The sequence below is a fragment of the Eublepharis macularius genome, chromosome 5 (assembly GCF_028583425.1).
Source record: "Eublepharis macularius isolate TG4126 chromosome 5, MPM_Emac_v1.0, whole genome shotgun sequence".
Classification (NCBI taxonomy): Eukaryota; Metazoa; Chordata; class Lepidosauria; order Squamata; family Eublepharidae; genus Eublepharis; species Eublepharis macularius.
Window position 1 is genome coordinate 7,961,733 of NC_072794.1, and position 21,400 is coordinate 7,983,132.

At 45.1% G+C, this 21,400-nt stretch overlaps 1 protein-coding gene across 1 annotated transcript; it reads right to left on the bottom strand.

Annotated features, from left to right (window-relative positions):
- Positions 1-2,187: 2,187 nt before the first annotated feature.
- On the bottom strand, positions 2,188-16,419 carry FGF22 (fibroblast growth factor 22). The gene is made up of 3 exons (XM_054979454.1): positions 15,729-16,419; positions 3,572-3,675; positions 2,188-2,517 (listed from the first exon to the last, which is right to left on the bottom strand). The coding sequence occupies exons 1-3, from the start codon at positions 16,033-16,035 to the stop codon at positions 2,323-2,325; spliced, it is 606 nt and encodes a 201-aa protein (XP_054835429.1). The 5' UTR covers positions 16,036-16,419; the 3' UTR covers positions 2,188-2,322.
- Between the last annotated feature and the right edge of the window lie 4,981 nt (positions 16,420-21,400).

The window sequence follows — 21,400 nt, forward strand, 5'->3', positions numbered from 1 at the left end:
CTCACCCTCTTGAAAAGAAGAGTGCATTTGCACATGAGCATCCAACACGTGCAAGGGGCTGAAACTCATTAAACAAACAGACCAAAAAAACCCCCAAACCCGGATCAGTTCCGAGCAGGCACCACCCCAGCTGGAACAGACCGGTAATGAGCTGCAATTACTCCATAACTCCCAGAACAGAAACTGAAATGGACACTTCCTAGATGCACAGTCCTATTGCTGGGTGAAGCACAGGGGCTGCATCATCACTTCATATGCTTCAAAACAGAGGCACTCTCTGGCCACCAACTCCAGGGACAGGGTCTATTACCCTTCTGGGCTATATGGGCACTAATCAAACCAGCCCAGATGGAGAGTCTGGCCTGACTGCAGCTTGAAACAAAAGAGCTTTGCTGTGTATTATTTACCTAGCAGAATTCTTGCCTTTATGGTCGAATCCACACATCCTTGGATGGTGTTTTATTGGATATTCACTTCTTGGATTTTCCTGTAGGAATATCCATCATGTGGAGATCTTACCTGTGACAAATGAGGTGCTGTGGGGGAAGGCCCTGGATGTTGCATGGGGTCTTGAACTGGGGAGCAAATAGTGCAGCCCTCATGAATTTCTTATTCATAAACATCAGATCATTTGGAAATGAGTTTTTCTTGCATTGCTATTTTGTTCCAAGTACAGCATTTTAATTTTCCCTCAGGAGTGAATGGCAACCATATAGAGACAGTGTAGTGTAATAGTTAGTGTGTCACACTAGGAACCCAGGTTCAAATCCCCACACTGCCATGAAAGATCACTGAGAGGCTTTTTGCCACCCACTCTCTTACAGGGTTGTTGTAAGGAGGATGAAAAAGTGAAATCGACAGCAGCCCGTACATGGGCTTTCTCTGTGGTGGCCCCTACCCTGTGGAATGGCCTGCCTGAGGAGGTCAGGAGAGCCCCCGCTCTCCTGGCTTTCCGCAAACGATGCAAAACCAAATTATTCAAAAATGTTTTACTCAGATAAGGGTGTATTGTAGGGAGGGGGTCTCAGATGATCTGCTAATGAGCTAGGAACCAGAGACCTCACCACTATGTCGTATTGGATTCCTGCTAATGCTGTGTCTTTGTGAACTTGTATCTATTTACCCTATGGCATTGTTCATGGAAATGTTCCTGGTATTGACTGTACTAATCTCACACTGTGTAATCCGCCTTGAGTCTCAGTGACAAAGACGGACTGTAAATGACAAATAAATAAGGGGGAGCCACCTGTGCCGGTCTGGGCTCCTTGGAGGCAAGCTGAGATACAAACTAGATAGAGAGAAACCATTCAGTGATATTGGAGAATGGGGATTGGATGCACTTGTACGGAGACCCAAATGGGATACAGGGTTAAACCTTTCCTGAGTGAAGCCAGCAGTGGTGGTGGTAGGGATTTCTGCTTTCAGCTCTGGTCTTGATGGTAGCCTCTTTATTTTGCCCCACAGGAGTCAGTAGCAGCTACTAAGAACAGAACGAAGATAATGACTAGCCCCTGCCTAGCATTTCCAGTTCATTTCTACCCCAATTTTCTCTGCATTGCAGACTCAAAGTGGTTTACCATATTCCTTTCTTCTCCATTTTATCCTCACAAGAACCCTGTGAGGGGTAGATAAGGCTGAGGAGGTGTGAGTGGTCCGAGGTTCCATGCACATCTGACTCAGATCCTAATCTAGTGCACCACACAGGCTCTCTTGGAGCCATCTTGGATTTTGTTTCTTGGTGCTGTACACAGAGTGACAGAAGGCAGGAATCCAGAGGAGTTAACCGTGTTAGTCTGTAGTTGCAAAATAGTAAAGAGTTCAGTAGCTGTGGTTCTTGAAAACTTATGCTACAATAAAGTTGGTTAGTCTTAAAGGTGCTACTAGACTCTTTACTAGAAGGCAGGAAGGTGGCTTTTTATATGTAGTTTAGAGCAAGGAAACAACTTAAAAGGTTCACATCCTTACAGACAGAATCTTAATTGCACCATAAACCCAGCCACTGAAACACAATGGAACTTTTCTAACCTTTCCACCTATCCTGGAAGACGCTCAGGGAGACTGTCTCCCAGCATAACTGGGCAGTCTTGATTCAGCGCCAAGATGGGAAAATTAAGAAGGCATTGAGACGACCTTCCAAGAATGTATGTAAGGATGAAGGTATACCTCTTAGATATGTAAACACGGTGCAACAGTGTTCAATACTGGCTTTATTCCTTGCTGTTTAACAGACTCTTATCCTTCATTTTTTAAAACAAAAACAATAAATAGAAAAAATTAAATACACATACAATAAAATAGTCCAGTGTATGGAAAGCAAGCTCATCAGTCAAGGAGCATGGGTAGGAAGTGGGTGGAGAGGTGCTGCCGATAGGTCTTTGTCCCCTGTCGTGGGATGCCCTTGCCGTTAAGGGAGAGGAACATCTGTCGGCCTTCGTGGTGCCAGTGCAGTGAGGCGTATGTGTTGAAGCCATTCTCTTCAATGCGCTCCTTGAATTTGCAGTTGAGGCTGTACACTTTCTAGAAGGGGCAGGGGAGACACAGAAAGGAGTGGGTTGTACTTATGATTAATACATAAGAACCAGAGAATCTCTAGCGTGGAATCCTAAACTAGCAATCAGCAAAGTTCCTTTTGCTTTTAAGCTTCTTACTTCCCAGCCATAGGCTGGTCTCCCATGATGTCATAGCAGGCTGATAGACCCCCTAATGACTCAACTGTCAGCAGCAGAATTTATTTACTTCCTTTATACCCTATCTTTCTTCTTAGGCATACACATCTGTCAAGTCACAACCCATTTATGAAGACCCCAACAAAGGGCTTTCAAAGCATGTGAGAAGCAGAGGTGGTTTTCCATTGTCTTCCTCTACATAGTCTTCCTTGGTGATCCCCCACCCAAGAACTGAACTTGCTTTAACTTCCCAGATCTGACAGCATTGGGCTATATCGTGCCACCTTCCCTCCCCTTTCTCCCTAAAGAGGACCTAAAGCAGTTTAGAACGTTAACAGAAGAAAAATCAATGGTGCAATGGGAAAAGAAATGTATTTCACTTTAAGATCTTAAAATGAAATTTTTCTCCCCTGCACCATTGCTTTTTCTTAGTTCTGTATTGGTGTGGCCCTCTTTTCTGCATTTAAAATCTCACAACAAAGATCCTGGGAGAAAAGTAAAAAAAGTCAATTTTAATGTGAAGACAGACACAATCACACTCAAAAAAATGGGGATGGGAATGCAAGAGTTATTAGTAGGGAAGGGGAAAAACAGAAACTGAATGGGAAGGGGGCAGAGGCAGCGTCTGAGCTGGAAAATCAGAAAATTCACTATATAATCAGTGTTCTTCGGCATCACTGCCAGGCCTCTTTCATTTGGGGCAGAGCTTTTTAAAAATGTGCAACGAAACACAAAATGTGCAGTTCTGGGAAGGATGGAGTGTAGATCCAAAAGAGTATTTGTTCCATTTAAAAAGTCATCTGCACTTTCCTTTTCAAAAAACTCATCTGGGGTTATGGGGAAGCACAACCCACCCCCAGGCCATCTTTCCATTCCAAATTAAAAGAACAAAGTTTCCATATTACCGTCCCGTAGATTTTCCCCTTTCTGTTCATGGCCAAGTAGAAGCCACTGTGAATGGATCGAATTGCAACAACACCCACGTGAACTGAGCGGATCTCCACAATGCCTGGGGGAGGAGGGGGTGACATTGAATAAGATGCCCATGCTGAGATATCCTTCCCGATTTCATTTGTTCAACTTTGACATTGGAAAGGCAGGCAAAAAATCTTTCATATATTTATCTAATCCCATACAAATAGCAGCAAATCTGGTTTATTTGTTTCTCGTCTGTGTACATTAAAAGCAATGATATGAGGGCAGAATGCAGCATTCAGGGCAAAATTGGGTTTTCTGTGAATCCCATTTGAAAACTGCACATTTCTGTGCATGCAAAAAGACCGTATGTGGTTGGCACCTTCTGACTGACCTCCATGAAACTGGCATGGATCGGCAGTGGCTGGGGTGCAGGGCAGGGAGAGAGCTTTGGTGATCTGGATAGCTTCTTGTCTCACCCTGTGATTAGTAAGCCCTGAATCAATCATGCCAAATCATTTATAATTTAGGTTATTTACTTACAGTATTTATATCCCACCTTTCTGCCCAATCAGGGCTACCAAGGGGGCTAACTGTTAAAAACAGAGCATTACAAAAACAGATACCACCACTTAAAACGCAACTTAAAATGCAGATGTAAAAACAGAAACAACAATTAAAACATCAGGCTGGGGTCACTGAGGGAATGCCAGATGAAACAAAAAGTGTTTACCCATTGACAGAATAGGAGGGGGACAGATAAATATGTCTGGGGAGGGAGTTCCATAATTTTGTTGCCACCTCTTTTAGGTGGCTGCCTGTCTACTACAGACTAACACGGCTAACTCCTCTGGATCTATGTCTAATCTCTGATAGCTAGAACATCCAAATCAGGTCCTCAGTAGATGACTGCAGCAGTCAGGTAGGCTGCTATGGGAGTAGGTATGCTGGCCCCACTAGGGTTGCCAGGTCCCCCTTCCCCCTGGGTGGGAGGTGGCACTAACCTTGCGTTCTCTTCCGGAAAGTGACATCATTGCGCAGGCCACGTGCTGCCCTGGGAGTGCTCCCACGCCTGGCAAGGGGCTGACTCTGCTGCACTCCGCAGCGGCCCGATTCGGGCCAGAATTGAGCTGCTATGGCACTAGACTTACCATTCCTCTGCCCGGGGTGGGGGATCCCCTACTTCCTGGGCTAGTGGGGGGGCATGCCCCCCGGGTGCCCCTGGCAACGCAGCTCACCCCTGGATGGCGCGGCGCGGTGTGCTCCTGTGCCCCGCAGCAGGCCCATTTGGGCCAAATCAGCCCCCGTGTGTGTGTGTGGGGGGTGATTCAGCGCTCCCAGGCTGCCCCTCTGACCTGTGTGATGATGTCACTTCTCAGAAGTGACATTATCACGCCAGCTGGGAGCATATACATGCTGCAAGCGAGAGGAAGAAGGGGAGAAGGAGGAAGGTAAGAGACAGCATCCCGATCTCCCGCCAGGAGAGTGAAGGGACCTGGCAACCCCATGCGCCACGCAGGAGCACACCCCAGGAGGCGTGTCCACGCCCCTGCCAGCCAAGTAAGCGGGTGCGGGGGGCTGGAGGTGGGAGTGGGGGACTGGCAACCCTACCCCAAACCATATGGGTTTTAAAGGTCAACACCCACACCCTGAGTTAGGCCAGGAAACAAATTGGGAGGTAGTGTAGATGGGCCAAGACTGGAATGCTGTCATCCTTATGACTAATCCAGTCAACATCCTTGCTGCAGCACTTTGCACCAATTAAAGTTCCAAACCAGGACTGCCAGGTTCCCACTAGGGTTGCCAGCCTGGAGATTTCCTGGAATTACAACTCCTGATAACAGAGATCAGTTCCCATGGAGGAAATGGCTGCTTTGGAGGGTGGACTCTATGGCATTATACCATTCTGAGGCTCCTCTCCTCCCCAGGCTCCATCCCTAAATCAGCAGGGATTTCCCAGCGTGAAGTTGGTAACCCTAGGTAGGGGATTCCCCACTTCCAGTGGGCTATTCCCTCCACCATTCAGCTGGCCAGCAAGAACAAAAATGCAGGAAACTTGGGGCATGCTGACATAACTCCCTGTGGGCCCAGAAGTGACATCAATGTGTTGGGGACTCTCTAGTATTTGAGCAAAGCTCTATGAGTTTTCCCCAGTGCTAGAGCATCCCTGTTCATGCACTGATATCATGGGAGTTTAGATTGCCCTCCGTGCTGCTGGAGCGGTGCAGAGGGCAATCTAACCTCCCCTCTGTGTGGAGATCAGGGGGCGGGTCCACCAGCCATGTGACCATTTTAGCCGAGGGCGATTTAAACTTTTAAAAACTCTCCCCTTGTTCCAGCTGACCCAGAGTGATGTCATTGGCTCTGGGAGCATGCACACATTATGTGTGTGCACTTGTGGTACCAGGGGCACCACCTCCCACCAAGAGTTGCCCCCTGTGCTGGCAACCCACTGAGTTCCACCACCTCTTTCCCCCCCAAAAAAAGCCCTGCTGTTCATCATTGTGTCTTCTGTGCAGTCCCACATGGGAACTGCACATGCACAGTTCCCATGTGTGCCTGCACAAAAGAACACTTTATGAACAACAGTTACAGGTAAGCACAACCCAGTTTTCTACTGCAGACCAACACAACTACCCACCTAAAGCTGCCCTCCTAGAAGCATGAGACAGAGATGAGTGTCATCCTAATATTGGTGACTGCCCTGCCCAGATCTCAGGATGGCCTCACTCAGCGGTCTTATGTAGATGTTAAATGGCATAGGGGACAAGATGGGATTGCAGGACCCAAGAGGCTGAACAGCAGTGCCCCAGGACCACTTCCTAAAACCTTTCTTCCAGGTTGGATGGATACCACCACCAAACAGTGCCTCCTAGTGCTAACCTTGAAAGGCATTCTGGAAGAATACCACGGTTGATGGTATCAAAGGGCATGGAATGGTCCTGGAAAATTCTCCATCTCCTGGCACAGGCCAATCACCTGGGCAACCAAAGCTGTTTCAGTTCCATAACAGTTGCTGAACCCAAACTGGAAAGGATCCAGATGATCCCCTTCATCCAAGAAGCCTTAAAGTTGTTCAGCCCCACCCCCCCCATGCTCCCAGTCAGTCACCTGGCTCAAGAATGATACATTTGAGCCTGATTGATAATTATTTAGATCTCCTGAGCCAGGGTAGGTTTCTTTGGCAGTGGATACCACAGCCTTTTTCATGGCTGGAGCAACTGCCCCCTCTCACGGAAGCATTAACTACCTCTAGCATCCAGTCAAACCTTTCTGCCCCCCACCCTGGCAGATTTAAATGGGGGGGGGCAGTTCATACAAACGGGGCAGTAGGCCTCCACCCTCCAAGGGCCCTGGCCTCATCCACAGAATGAGTAAACTAGAAGCATCCGAAGAGTCCAAGTTGGAACAGATGTGGGAGATTTTATCTGCAAAGCGTTGATCAAAATGGTCACAGCAGGCCACCTCCTTTTGCAGACCCAATCCCAATAGTCCTCTGCCCACCTGGGACACAGGATTGCCAACTTCCAGGCAGTGGCTGGAGATCTCCTGTAACTGATCTCCAGGCCACAGAGATCAATTCCCCTGGAGAAAATGGCTGGTTTGGAAGGTAAACTCTATGGCATTATTCCCTGCTGTGTTCCTCTCCTCCCCAAACCCTGCCCTCCCCAGGCTCCACCCCCAGCATCTCCACAGATTTCCCAACCTGGAGCTGGCAACCCCATTCGGACAGCTCTACTGGCCTACATTGTGCAGCAGCAACAGTGGCAGAAAAGTGGCAGACAGAGAGATGAAATTATTGTATGTGGCCATACATATTTACAGCTCTAAAATTTTAAAATTACATCTATCTCAAAAAATTCACATTCAGACACAAAAATTATATTTCATTTCATCAGACTGCTTCCTTAAGAACCACATTTGCTCTAATTTTCCTGGTGACTAAAGCAAAAAGTGCCATCCTGTTGGAAACAATGGGACCCATGTCTAACACCATACATTTTAGTTTGTCAGAATCAGAAAAGGAATATAAGCTCTCTAATGTCTTTGCCAGAAATTTATTTCTGGGATCCGAGTATAAAGGGCAAACCAAAACATCGTGGGGGGCAGAAAGTGAGGTTTCTTTGCCATCATAACTGCCACAGAATAGACCAATAACAAACATGGCAACCTAAACAAGAGGAGAAATTAGGCTATGGTCTTCAGCTGTAGCATTCAGCAACCAACTTTTCTTAACACAACATGGATTTTTAATATTTACGCAGTTTTTTTCTTTTATTAATCTTTCTCATATTTTTATCTCACCCTTCCTCTAAGGTTACAGCCAGGTCATTCTATTTTATCTCCACAACGATGTCGTGAGGTGGGTTAGGCGGAGTGGGGATTCAAACCTGGTCTCGCCAGGCCTAGTCTAATGACCTTAATTACCTTACCAGGCTGTTTCTCATAGTCACTAACAGATATGTACCACTTTTCTTCAACACAAGCATTCTCAAAGCAGTTGGGGCACCACTGGTGACTGAAGTTGGGTCTTGGTGTCTGCAACGGGGAGGCAACTGGGGAGTATCTGAGTAAGGGCAGCTGGAGTATCAGATGGCCAGCCCGCGCACACAAGGAATTGTAACAAACTTTAAACATTTTGGATTTGGGTGGGCGGGAGAATGAGTTCTCCGAGTGCTTGCAGGGGTGCGTGAGAGTTAACAGGACAATACTAACCAGAATTATTCCCTTTGAAGCCCATTCTTCAATGGATGTAAAAGGGTATAACTCTCCTTGAAGGTGGAAGAAAATGCACTTGTCATAGCTGATTTATGGTGATCCTGTAGGGTTTTCACGGCAAGAGGTGAACAGAGGGATTTGCCAGTTTGTTTTATTTATGCATGTCCTGCTTTTCTCCCTAAGTGGGCAGCAAAGCACCATTTTTCTGTCTTCCACCATTTTAACCTCACAATGACAACCCTACGAGGTAGGTTAGACTGGGAGAGAAAGTGACAAAGCCAGGTTCGCCTGACAACCTTCTCTAACAGAGTCGGGCCTGACACAGCATTGTTCATTTCCAAAAAACAAGAAAAATGCTGGTGCACAACAAGACCCTGTCAGACTCCTGTTTGTAACCTGAGAGGGGGGTCCTCTTTCCTGACTGTAACCATATATGTGCTGGCTGTAGCTGAGAAAGGACCTTTGAGTGGTCAGAGTGACTTTTTTTTACTAAACTGCCAAGAATCTCTTTCTTTGTAGAAGGGTAAGGCGACAAAGGGTGCCTTGACCTGGATAGCCCAGATGAACTTGATCTCTTCAGATCTCAGAAGCTAAGCAAGGTCAGCCTTGGTTAGTAATTGGGTGGGAGACCTCCACCAAAGACCAGCATTGCAGAGGCAGGCAATGGCAAACCACCTCTGTTGGTCTCTTGCTTTGAAAACCCTGCCAGAGGTCTCTATAAATCAGCTATGACTTGACTGCACTCTCCACCAAAGCCATAGAGGGTAGAGTAGATTTTGTTCCTTAAGGGGAGACAAAAGGAAGGACAGATTTCCCCCCCCTGCTTTAAGTGCATAGAGAAATCACCTACCCATGTGGACGATTTAAATCTCGTAAGTGTCTCTCTCTCTCTGAGGGTCAAACCACACAAGAAAAAATACACTTGAATTACATTTGAATTGCACTCAAATACACTCGAATTACAAAATACACTTGAATTACCTGTGTAATTTGAGTATATTTTGTCTCATGTGATGAGACCCTGATTAGGGGATGGATATCTGCCCGTGCTGTTTCAGCCCTTTGAACCAGTAGTGAATCCACTTGCAACCCTTTCGGTGGGAAAGGGTGTGTGTGTTCATGTGCACCACCAAAAACAACACTCTGCCCCCCTCCCGTTTCCTTTTCTGCAGATATGTACAGTCATGTCTGGATGATAGCCACCTGAGAGCATCACCCTGTGTGTTGGGGTAGGGCGGGGGGGGGGGGGCGTGGCGTGGCGTGGCAGATGCTCAGCAACATTCTAGTTTCTTCTTTGTGGCTTACTTTATATAAGGAGACTTCAGAGCCGAGTCCTGGATCTGAATTCAAGTAAAAGACAAGCACTCCCTAAATGCTTGCTATCTGGGGCACAGAATTAAAACTGGAGGCGTGTTGTGTCTGATACCTGATAAGGCCCACACTAAAAATCAGCCTGACTTTGGAGGGTTCTTTTTTTTTATTGATTGACCAAAATGAAACACACAAAATGTACAATACTCCAATACCCATAATAACTTAAAAAATAAAAATTAAAAAAAAGTAAAAAAAATCAAAGGGGAAATAAATTTTTAAGTTCAATTAATTCAAAAACATATCATAATCCTTCCTATTTGGGATAATATTATTACACTTTAGATATTCTAATACCATATTCCACCCCTCTTCATGACTAGCTTTCCACATATTGATATTTCCTCAAAAAAGGAATTGTTGGTTATTCTACTCATTACATACATCTCCCATATTTTATTATACCGTTGCATCTTTGTAGGTGATGTATCTGATTTCCAATGTTTAGTTATTAATAACCTTGCAGCTGCCAACAAGATTGAAATCAAAGTTATACATTCTTTTGTCAATCTACAATCATTCCAAATATCAAATAACATCACTTTAACGTTGTAAGCAGGGCTTTTTTTCAGCTGGAACGTGGTGGAATGGAACCTCTTGAAAATGGTCACATGGCCGGTGGCCCCGCCCCCTGATCTCCAGACAGAGGGGAGTTTAGATTGCCCTCCGCGCCGCTCAGTGGTGCAGAGGGCAATCTAAACTCCCCTCTGTCTGGAGATCAGGGGGCGGGGCCACCGGCCATGTGACCATTTTCTCCGAGGGCAACCCACTGAGTTCCACCACCTCTTTTCCCAGAAAAAAAGCCCTGGTTGTAAGGAAAAGAAACTTTAACAATCCTTATAATCAATCTCCTCATAAATTTCCCTCCAAAAGACTTTAATTACCGGGCATTTGCAGCAGATATGATAGGGAGTTCCTTTTATTCTACATTTCCTCCAACAATATGGGCTAGCAGTTTTAAACATTGATTTAAGCTTAGATGGAGTCAAATATCAATTTGAAAACATTTTATAATATTGGTATTTAGTACACAAAATTTTCGATATATTTGAAGGCGAGGCCCAAATTTTCTCCCAGTCTGGTTCAGTTAGTTCTTTTACTCCATTCTTTTGCCAACTTGTGAAGTATCTTGGTAAGGGGGAATAGAACATTTCCACCAAATGTTTATATAACTTCAATAACCAAACTTTAACAATACTCTCTGAATCCTTTGTGGGAGGTAGATTTAATGAAAGAGATTTTATGTACCTCTATGTGCCTTTTACTATTGCTATGCACTTTTATTATTCTCAGGAGCTGATGTAGTATTTGTAACACAACCTGCAAGAAAATGAGACTTGAAACAAAAGACCAAAGCAGAATGTGTGTTACACATGTGAATCACTGTGAGAAGTGAGATTAGGCACTGTGAAGCTGGCTACCAGGTAGATTGCACTTGCCAGACACCTGCTTATGACTTAATACAGAAACTTCTTTGTAAAACTGCTTATGCAAAATATAGCAACAGAAAGGATGGGAAAAGAAAATGTGTTACTGAAAGAAGAAAGCTAGTTGCAAGCTAATTAGATTAGCAGGACCTTTCAAGGCTGAGAGGAAACCACAAAGCAGAGGAATGGGTGCTGAATGTAACTTTGAGCACATTCCTCGGGAAGGGAGAGTGCTCCCCTCCCACGGAACCCAGAGAAATATTCTCTGCTTGAAACCCACAAGGTTGCCAAAAGCGACATCGGGGCTTCTTTACTGAATGTTACATGGACCAGAGGAATGGGCATGAATGAAAAGCCTATGAAAGAGATGTGTGGGAAAGGAAGGGAGATGTTCCTTCTAGAGGCAGAACAAGGACCGATAAGCACTGGCAATTGGGTAATATTGTAATTGTGCGGTTGACCTAAGTTGTTTATTCCAATAAGAATACCCCTGGACATTTGTATCATGAGAGGTGGTCACCCACTTGAGCCAATGGGGGCCACTGTATTTTCTGAGCCAATAGAATAACAAATATTATAATTAACCAAAGGGTATTAATTGCTTTGCACTGTTATTGTAGCTTTGATGAGTGTTGGACACGAGGCAACCTTTTACTCTTGGTGTAACCATCGTTCCTCCATCGTTTAATAAACAGTTATAGATTGCTTCATCCGCAGGACTCCGTGTCTGTCTCTTATTATGATTGGCTGAGGGACATTCGGACCACAAGTTGTGCGGAACATCTTCAACATTAGCTCAAAAAATGTTATTTGTCTTTTAAAAACACCCTTTCTTTGCAATGAAGATATTTAATTACTTATTTGGAGATAATGAAACCATTCAATGTTGTTTTCCAATTTCCTCTCTACTTGAGCTTTAGTTACTATTTCTCCATTTTTGGCCCACTCCAAAAAGCAGCCTGACCTTGGAGGGTTCTACCCCCTGGGTATCTGCATGTGTCACTGTTCAGGGCATGCTACCTGACTGGAAGGAGGCCAGTCTAGACTGAGGGACTCATGCTGAAATCCAACAGACGGTTTCCTCCCAAGGCAGGTTGTTTGTCACGTCAGCATTAGGAATGATTGGCAGTGCAATTCTTAGCAATTCTTGTAAGGCCATTGAGTTCAATGGCCTTTGAAGGTGGCTACTTGGTTTAGGATTGCACTGAGAGTGATCCAGTTACATCCACTGAAGAAACATGGCACAACCAATTCCACACATAACCCAAGAAGTCTGGAAAACAACTCCAGAGCAAAGAATCCTGCAAAGAAACAGCAGTCCCCCCTTCTGTGGCTGTTAATACTCACAGGAACTTTTGTCTAATTTCTAATATATACTGCTGGTGTAGTTTGGCAATGCCTACTTTAGAAATAATCACTATTGTCTCAGAGATGGGAGCACAGATTGGGGTGTCAGCTGGCAAAGTGGAACTCAGTCCAGGCTTTGGATCCATCTTTTTTCCTTTGCACTTTGAGGCATATCAAGGTAATCCATTAGCAGAGGTGGGCACTGGCTTCTTTGACTCTTGCCTGAAATGCACTGGATGCTGGCTTCAGGCTCAAAAGTTTCGAGCAGTTGTACACAAGGAACATCTGAAATCAGCTGGGGCTGGGAGCCAAACTTCCTGCCCTCCTGATTCATATTATAGATGTATTTGGTGCTCTTCAGTTCTGACTATTGGCAGACGATTCCCAGCATCCATGATTCACAGGTAGACTGCCTCTCTGAATGGAAGCTCCATTTATTCTTGCCATAGTAACCCCAAACAAAGACAAGCAAATTCTGCCTCGGGTATAAATTATTAAAATTAAGCATGTATGTGCATATTGTGTTGCCTTTGTTAGCTATGAGGGGAGGCAATGAACCCTTGTTTCCCTAGGAATCTTATCCCATCCCTCCTCTGGCTTTGGAAATGCTGTCAAGCACACATTCAAACAGGTTTTCACAGTCCTGGAAGCTATAACTTTGTCTTTTAAATAAAAAAGCAAACTAAAATTCTACTAAATGCCATTTGTTTACTTGGTGGAAACATGCAAAAATGTCCTGCTGTGGTTTACAGCTAAATGAATTTGCATCTTCTTGTAACCTGAGCAAACAGCACCAATATATCATAAACAAGGAATATCAGGAGAGCCTTGCAGGATCAGGCCAAAGATGCGTCCAGTCTGTTTTTTAACGTGGCCATCTGTGGCCATCTCTGGGAAACGTATAACAAATCAGGAAGTGATAGACCTTATCAAGCAACAGATATCCAGAGGTACACTGACTCTAAACGTGAAGGTTTCTTCCAGTTCATAGTCATTGATAGACTAATAAGCTGTCTAATTCCTATTTAAAGCTAAACCTGTGGCTTTTATCTTGTGGCTGAAAACTCCACATACCTGTTTATGTAAGGTGAGAAGAAATAACTTTGTTTCATGAAGTGATGCTGAATTCTGTTATAAGAGAAACATTCCCTGTTTGCTATCTCTATGTCATGCATAATTTTAACTTCTCATGTTTCTTTCATGGGCATTTTAGAAACAACTTTTAAAGGTCAGTAAGGGCAGCTAGAGATTTAAAATGCTTAGAAATTAGTATGGGAAAAAAAACCTTTTGTGTGGAGGGGGGGGGGGTCAGAAAAATACGGAAATTTGGGAGAAAAATTACATACCTACTTAACAAACATGAACCGATTGTACTGCTCAGACAACATACAATTTTCGTATTTGTATAACTACATATTTTGGCATATGCATGAAATTTAACAGTGCAAATGCTTTAGTTTTCTACAAGCCCATTAATTGAGATGCCCAATAATTGGCCTACGTGCCTAGTAATTAAGAGTATTCTGAACTCCCCCCGCCCCTGCTACTTTAGCCAATGTATATTTTAACTATCTGAGTGGTAGGAAAAAATGTAAGAACAGCAGTAACAACAACAACATTAGATTAATGCCCACTCAGACCGGTTTACATAGTGTGTTGTTATTATCCTCCCGACAATCACCCTGGGAGGTGGGTGGGGCTGAGAGAGCTCCGAGAAGCTGTGACTGCCCCAAGGTCACCCAGCTGGCTTCAAGCGGAGGAGTGGGGACTCAAACCCGGTTCTCCAGATTAGAGACCTGCTGCTTTTAACCAGTACACAAATAATAAGTTTATTATTTGAACAGAAGCCCTCTCATACAGTCCTTTGGATCAGTAACACTGTATGTAAAAACTCTCATACTACTCCTCTTGAGTAAAATCTTTTTGAAAAAGTGTTTCACCCATTGCAGGAGAGGAAATATTTCCCAAAAGTGTTTTCTTGCTTTTTTAAAATTCCTATTTATCTGTGCAAAGTCTTTTTCCCTCTGTATTTTCCTCAACAGGTTTTTATAGTTCTTAAGGACAGCCTATAAGACAGTGAATTTCCTAAGAACTGGTGACTTAGGTGAGACCTGAACCATCTCTTCTGCAGAGTCCACGCTGACCCATGCTCTCATTAAGGTCTTAAGTCTCACTCACCGAACAGCCCTGTAAGGCAGGCCAGTATTTATCACCCTTTTTTGCAAACAAGTGAGCCTGAGAGAACAGCAGCTTCATGTTATTGTGGGTAAGGTGATAGTAGGGTTGCCAGCTCAAGGCTGGGAAATTCCTGGAGATTTTGGAGGTGGAGCCTGGAGAGGGTGGAGTTTGGGGAAGGGACAGACCTCAGCAGGGTATAATGCCATAGTGGTCATCCTCCAAAACAGCCATTTTCTCCAGGGGAAGTGACCTCTATGGCCTGGAGATAGGGTTGCCAGTCCCCCGCCCCTGCTTGCCTGGCCAGCAGGGGGAGAACGCGCCTCCTGGGGTGCATTAAAAATGCATTTTACATTTAAAAAATCTTTTTCCACCTTGGTGTTGGAACCCGTAAGGACTAGAAACTTATATGTTGTTTTTAGATGAAGCCATAAAATGGACAGTAAAAGCAGTACATGAGCCCTGCTGGTGAACCAGGATGCTTTGCTTGATAGAAATTGGAGCCAGGGCCTTTTTTCAGCAGGAACACGGTGAAACGGAGTTCCGGAACCTCTTGAAAATGGTCACATTTCCAGCGGCGCGTGGGTGGGTGGGGAATCTAAATTACCCTCTGGCTGGAGATCAGGGGGTGGGGCCACCAGCCATGTGACCATTTTCTCCGAGGGCAACCCACTGAGTTCCACCACCTCTTTTCCAAGAAAAAAAGCCCTGATTGGAGCTATTAGGGTTCGATTCTAGAAGCTGAGATCTGAAATAGGATACAACATCATTAGAAAAAGAGAGCCATTGAGCATATAGAAAATGCATTTATTTGCTCTCAGGAATCAGCAGCAACTAGTTTGTATAACTCTAACAGGTCTTTCAACTATAGCAGAACTACTTCATTGGTTAAAATTGGCTCTATGCACATTAGTCATCCATGCTGTTGATTAATCTACCTATTTTGTGGACTAATGTTGTTGGTCCTGGTGATTACAAACTCTTGGCCCTGTTTTGTCCTAATATTCTCTTCTTACCTTTCCAATTTGTGACAATGAGGCCTAGGAACTTTAGCCTGAGACAAATCTGGGATTTGCTGGGCAAAACGTCAAACATAAGCACTACTTACTGTATGGACACTTCTTCCAACGAGTCCCTTCTACTTTGCCAGTGCTGTCAATGTGTAGGAAGAAATGGGTTGACGAATAGAGTCGCCTCCAGCGAACGTCGCCCTCCAGGTGGTGATAGCTCCTGGCATTCCTGTTGCTCCCTGCCCTCAAACGCGGGCTGTCCCCTTGCACAGCTGGGCCTCTGTGCCCCAGAACTGATCCACCCAATAGAAGAAGAGCCAAAGGAAACCAAACAGCAAACCCACAGAGTGGCTCTCGCTGACCCATAGCAGCCCAGACCACAAGACCGAATCTCTCACCCAGCATCTAGCTGGCCAGCGGCAACCATGGGTTTCAGAATGCCACCTGGCAAGTCCCTTCCCTCCCTAAAACTGGTGCCTTCTGTTCCTTGGTGTGGTGCAGTCCATAGAAAGGGATGGATGCACTGCCAATGGACCCATGCTGGAAAACCTCATCAACTGTAAAGTGATCTCCAGTTGTGTGTAAGTTGCAGAGCCCAGCAAAGGAAAAGGAAAAAAGGCAAAGGGGGAAGGTTGCAGCTTCAAACTGTAAGCCTGTAAGGTTGTCTTGTATTCTGGCTCCTTGGTGCATCTGTCAGCATCCTCAATGCTTCCTTTTCTGCTGAGAAGAGTTTGGAGCTTCGCTGAAGCTTAAAAGGATACTGCCTCTTTAACTAGCTGTTCTAGAGAGAGCCACACCAGCTTCACACCGATTTGTGCCATTGAGATGGGGAAAAATATACACAGCTAATTTTTTCCACTTCCTGCCCACAAAGGGAGGGATTGGCCAAGTCTACTTCCCAACCAATAGCAAAATTTTAAAGGTGGGGCTAAAGGATTTCCCCCTTCCTCATTCATAAATCTGAGCATTTGAATAATTCGATGTTTCAGTTCTTAAGAATGAATGTGTTGGGGTTGGGAGTATTTGGCAACCCATAACTTAATACTGGGCTTGTTTACTCAAAAGTAATCCCTACTGAGTTCACTAGGATTTAATCCTTAGTTGAATATGTTTCTTCGCCACAAACTGGGATTATAAAGCAGGATTAAACTTTGTGGTTTATTTGCCTGATTTGTAGGTGAGGAAAAAAACTTTGTTTTTAGACAGGGCCAACAAAAGCCTTCCAAAACCATGAAGTTGTCACCAAAAAGGATGAAGGAAGGTGAGAGCATATAAAACTGCCCATTAAGCAGGCTTTGCACTTACCTGTCCTTGGAGTGACCACCTGAGTCTCTGTGAGTCCCTGTTCTGAACATTGCACCCCCAGTCAGGAATCTGCAGAGATGCAACAGGAACCGTCCTTTGAGAGACATAGTAATTACGTTGATTAACTGCTGCAAGTTGATTGGTTCATTCAGTGCAAAATAACTTGAGAGAAAAAGTGGAATTTCTTCGCTCCAGCAAATTAGGACGACATGAGCACAGCATTGTGCAGAAGCACAATGGACCATTTCCTCTGTAGGGGGCTTAAAGCTCACAGGAGCCTCTGAGTAGTTAATTAACCAGCCCACAGTTTGGCTCCCTTCTTCTTAGAGCTGGCAAGGTGGGAGAAGTCGTGCCTACCATCATTCTTCCTGCTGTGCCACTTTTAGTCACAGGAGCTCCGGCCTGCCTGGAATGTGGCACTTCCAGTCTGCTGGGCCGTTTTTAGGCAACTTTGAACCTGTTTGCTCCCAGAAGGATGAGAAAGCGCCATGGGGAGAGCCTCTCCCTTGCTGTGTTTGCAAACATTCCTGCTCCCTGGTTATGGGAGGAGAAACATTCTGAAAAAATGCAACTTGATGCAATCCTGTTCTTTTTATAGACGCTTCCGAGGCCTCACTGTGGATGAGCCATTTGGCAGGCTTCAAAAATTCATCCAAGCCCAGAGAAGCCTGCCCTCTCTGAATAGTAAGATCCTAATATTAAAATGGGTTTTAGAAATTTCAAAAGGCCCTTGTGCTTTTCTGTGGCTGAATTGCAAATCTATTGTCCAAAGGGCTCATTCACTGTACAACCTGCACTCTGAGGTACAACACAACCTCTACACAGACAAACCGGGAGCACCCCCAAAATGCACACACACCCAGTGCAAGTGGATCACCCACATGTTTTCTGGGAAGTAAGTTGGATGCATATTTATTCGGGAAGTCTCGATTTCAGTGATTATTCCAAGGAAGCATGTGTTGGACTGTAGCCCTGAGATATGTTCCACGTGGCATGTGAATCAGGAATTTGGATTATCTCATTGGGTGATGTGAGTTCACACATAGTATCTTCTTCTCGCCCTTCTGAATTGGCACTCTTCGTGATACCCCATAAATTGATGAACAGCCATCCTGTCTTGATGCATTTCACAGTGACAGGCAGTACCTCTGAGCATGTGCAGAGTGCATTTTCTCATTCCACTGAATAATCCCAAGCAGCCCCAGTTATTAGGGAGGGGGTTTCAGGTCAGGGGGCTTTGCTACCAAGTGGGAATTCTCTGTTAAGAAACACCATACTCCCCACTACTGATTCTCTTAGAGCCAAAGCGATATAGCCATGGAAAATGGTGGGGGGCTCTGTTTATGTCTAGAGAGGACTGGCCTGCCAATTTTTAATAAAAAAACAGCATGTGGCTCTGTTTAGATCTAGAAATACACACCAATCCCACTAACTTTGATTATATATGTCCCATAAAACAACTTTTTATAGCCTTGGGATTTTTGCTCTCAATATAATTAGTCAATTTGTAATCTCTGTTTTGTCTTGTGCTTTTCACTCTCCTTTTATAACTTGAGCTGTGGCTCAGTTTAGTTACCTTTTTTATCTTGCTTTTCCTCCAAGGAGCTCATGGCAGAGCATATGATCTGTCTGTCTGTCGGTCTGTCTTTTATTTATATATTCTCACTGGGACTCAAGGCGGATTACATAGAGTAAGACAATACAATAAGCAGGATGGGACATCTAATAAACAAGGCAATAGGATTTGGATTCTAGATTTGGATTCTTTCTTCTTAATGGGGACCCCTGGTGGCTTACATCATTCTCCTTGCTATTTTATCCTCACAACAACCCTGTGAGGTAGGCCAGGCGGACAGTGTGACTGGAATCAACCAGAAATTTGAAAGCAGAGCTGAAACTCTTTAGCCAACTATCTTTTTGAGTTGTTTTGCTTGATTTTTCCCTTCTTCATTTTATACACAAAACCACCCCATGAGGTCAATTAAGCCAGAGAGAGCCTGGTCTAAGGTCATCCAGTGAGCTTCGAAGGTGGCGTGGAGATTTGAACCCTCAGTCCGGTAGCTCTAATCATGACACTTCACTGCCTCTCTTGCCCAGATTTGTTGCCAGAAAGCCCTGATGGCGCAGCAGTCCTCAGATGGCAACAGCCACTCACATCTTTGCAGAGGGTAGGGAGTACAGCTTCCCAGATCACAAGTCTGGCTTTCTGTGTCAGACTATGGAATCCCAGTTATCTCGAGTTCGTCTCCCACCCCTTCTGCAAGAAGCACCAGGTCTCTTGGTTCAAAAGGTTTATTGAAAGACTATGCTCAGGATACAGGTGTCCATAATCCAAGGGCTGGAGAGGCCCCTGGCTGAACGAAAGCTTTGTTGAGAATGGCATGTAAAACGACAGTTACAACACTTCAAACACCCATTCCCAGCCTCCCCCCTAGTCCTGTCTGCAAAGGCCTGAGAAGACGAGGACATCAAGGTCATTGACTGGACTGGACAGATAAGACTCTTCGCTCCCATGAGTATGAACGGCCTGGACGACACCTGGGCCTAGAGGGAGGAAAACTACACAACTACTGATTATAACAAGAGTTAACATGGCGTTGCTCTGGCTAGAGAACTGACATCCTGACATTCTGGTGGCGCATTTTCATTACTATTATTTGGAACAGGCTCCTGGATTGTGAGCTGCAGAGCCTAGAAGGGGGGGGGGGGAGGGACTGCCTTTGTTGTCATAACTTGGAAAGAAAATCAATTTATTTATGATCATAAACTATGTGGCAATGTCCGAGACAGATTATAGCATCTGCTATTTTTGGCTTCCTTGTTGCAGTTCACCCTCCCGGAATCACCTTCCCCAGCTTGTTGAATATGTCTGCTTCCCCCCTGCACTGGTGTTGCTTATCCTTGTTTCACCTCTGCCTTTAATGGGGAAAAGGCAAGACATAGGTAGTAGCCCCCGCCCCCCCCCCGATCACATCACAGATCCTGATATTGTTTCTCCAGCAGCCAGATGCACTTAGGGAGTTCACAAACCTTGCAAGAAGTATTGTCCACAGCATCCACTATTCAAGGACAGATTACCATTGCACATGGAGGTTCTATTTGTAATGGACATGCTGGATCCACTGGAGGCATGCACAGTAAAATCCCAGATCCAATTGATTCTCACCACCAGGAGAAAAATTGATCCTTTTTGTAACCGATGGACTCTTCCAAGCCAGCCCAGGGTCTCTGCTCATGGATTATGCGTTGTCAGAGAAAAATCTAAGGGCTTCTGGACTGGCAGCACAGATGGTCTGTTAGAGTTGGTTCCAATTTCTAGAGGTTTATTCTGTGCATGAATCAATAGATGGGGTGGGGAGATGCCAGAAGAGAAACAGAACTTAGAAAGAAAATACAGTTTCTGGCTAACTCCAAACGTACACGTTTTCTTTAGGATTAATGCCTCCCTTTCGAAAGCCGTCTGAGCTCCTCCCCCCAATCCTGTGGACAGATGCTGACCCCCTTCTTGCTACTGGAATTACATTTAAGCAGTGGTTCCCCTCCCCTAAAAAATTGTCCAGTACTGTGGGGGCCCAAGCCCACCAGCCAAAAGAAGTGTTGTTACTGCTTGCTAGCATGTATTGTGCCCCTCTCCCCAGCCCTGCACACATCTGGTGTAGTTTGGTGTGGTGGTTAAGAGTGCCGGGACTCTAATCTGGAGAGCCGGGTTTGATTCCCCACTCCTCCGCTTGAAGCCAGCTGGGTGACCTTGGGCCAGTCACAGCTCCCTCAGAGCTCTCACAGGCCCACCCACCTCCCAGGGTGATTCTTGTGAGGATAACAGTAACACACTTTGTAAACCACTCTGAGTGGGCATTAAGTTGTCCTGAAGGGTGGTATATAAATCAAATATTATTATTATAATCTCCCTCTTCTTTGCATCCTTTTGTACAACACTTTAGATTGCTCCCTGCAAAGCTCCATACCCACACATGGTGTTGAATTCATCATAATGAAAAGTACCCATCATCACACCTTGTGGAAGTGAATCCCAAAAGCAAATTATGCACCTTGATTCCACTGGCCTGACGGTGGGTAGCCCAGAGATCTAGTGTTGTGAGGGAGGGAGGGAGGGAGGGAAAGGTCTCTACCCACCTTTTCAACACCATAATTTGAGAAACTATCACAGTGACTTTTAAGTGAGATCAGACAGGGCTGTTAGATGCCCTGAAAAATCAGGCACTACTGGGCACATTTAAGATTTACTTCCAGGTCATGCAGTGATGCTGAGCCCTCATTCCAGGCCTGGCCAGGCGAACCACAGGTCCTAAAATATGTGACAAGACTCTCCTACCAGGGAAGATGCTTCAATTTCTTCATTGTTTCAGCTGATTTGTTCAGGACTGCCCACCCACACCCACTCTGCCTCTACAGGCTCCTCCCACTTTCCAGTGCAGGCATTGCATTTCCTCAGATTTCTTTATAT

Bases quoted from the DNA above. Each gene is read 5' to 3' on its own strand.
- FGF22 (XM_054979454.1), bottom strand. From the start codon at position 16,035: ATGCTGGGTGAGAGATTCGGTCTTGTGGTCTGGGCTGCTATGGGTCAG. The intron at 3,676-15,728 runs GTAAGTAGTGCT...CTCCTCCCCCAG, and splicing joins TTGGAAGAAGTGTCCATACA to GCATTGTGGAGATCCGCTCA. The intron at 2,518-3,571 runs GTAATATGGAAA...TGCCCCTTCTAG, and splicing joins AGGGGAAAATCTACGGGACG to AAAGTGTACAGCCTCAACTG.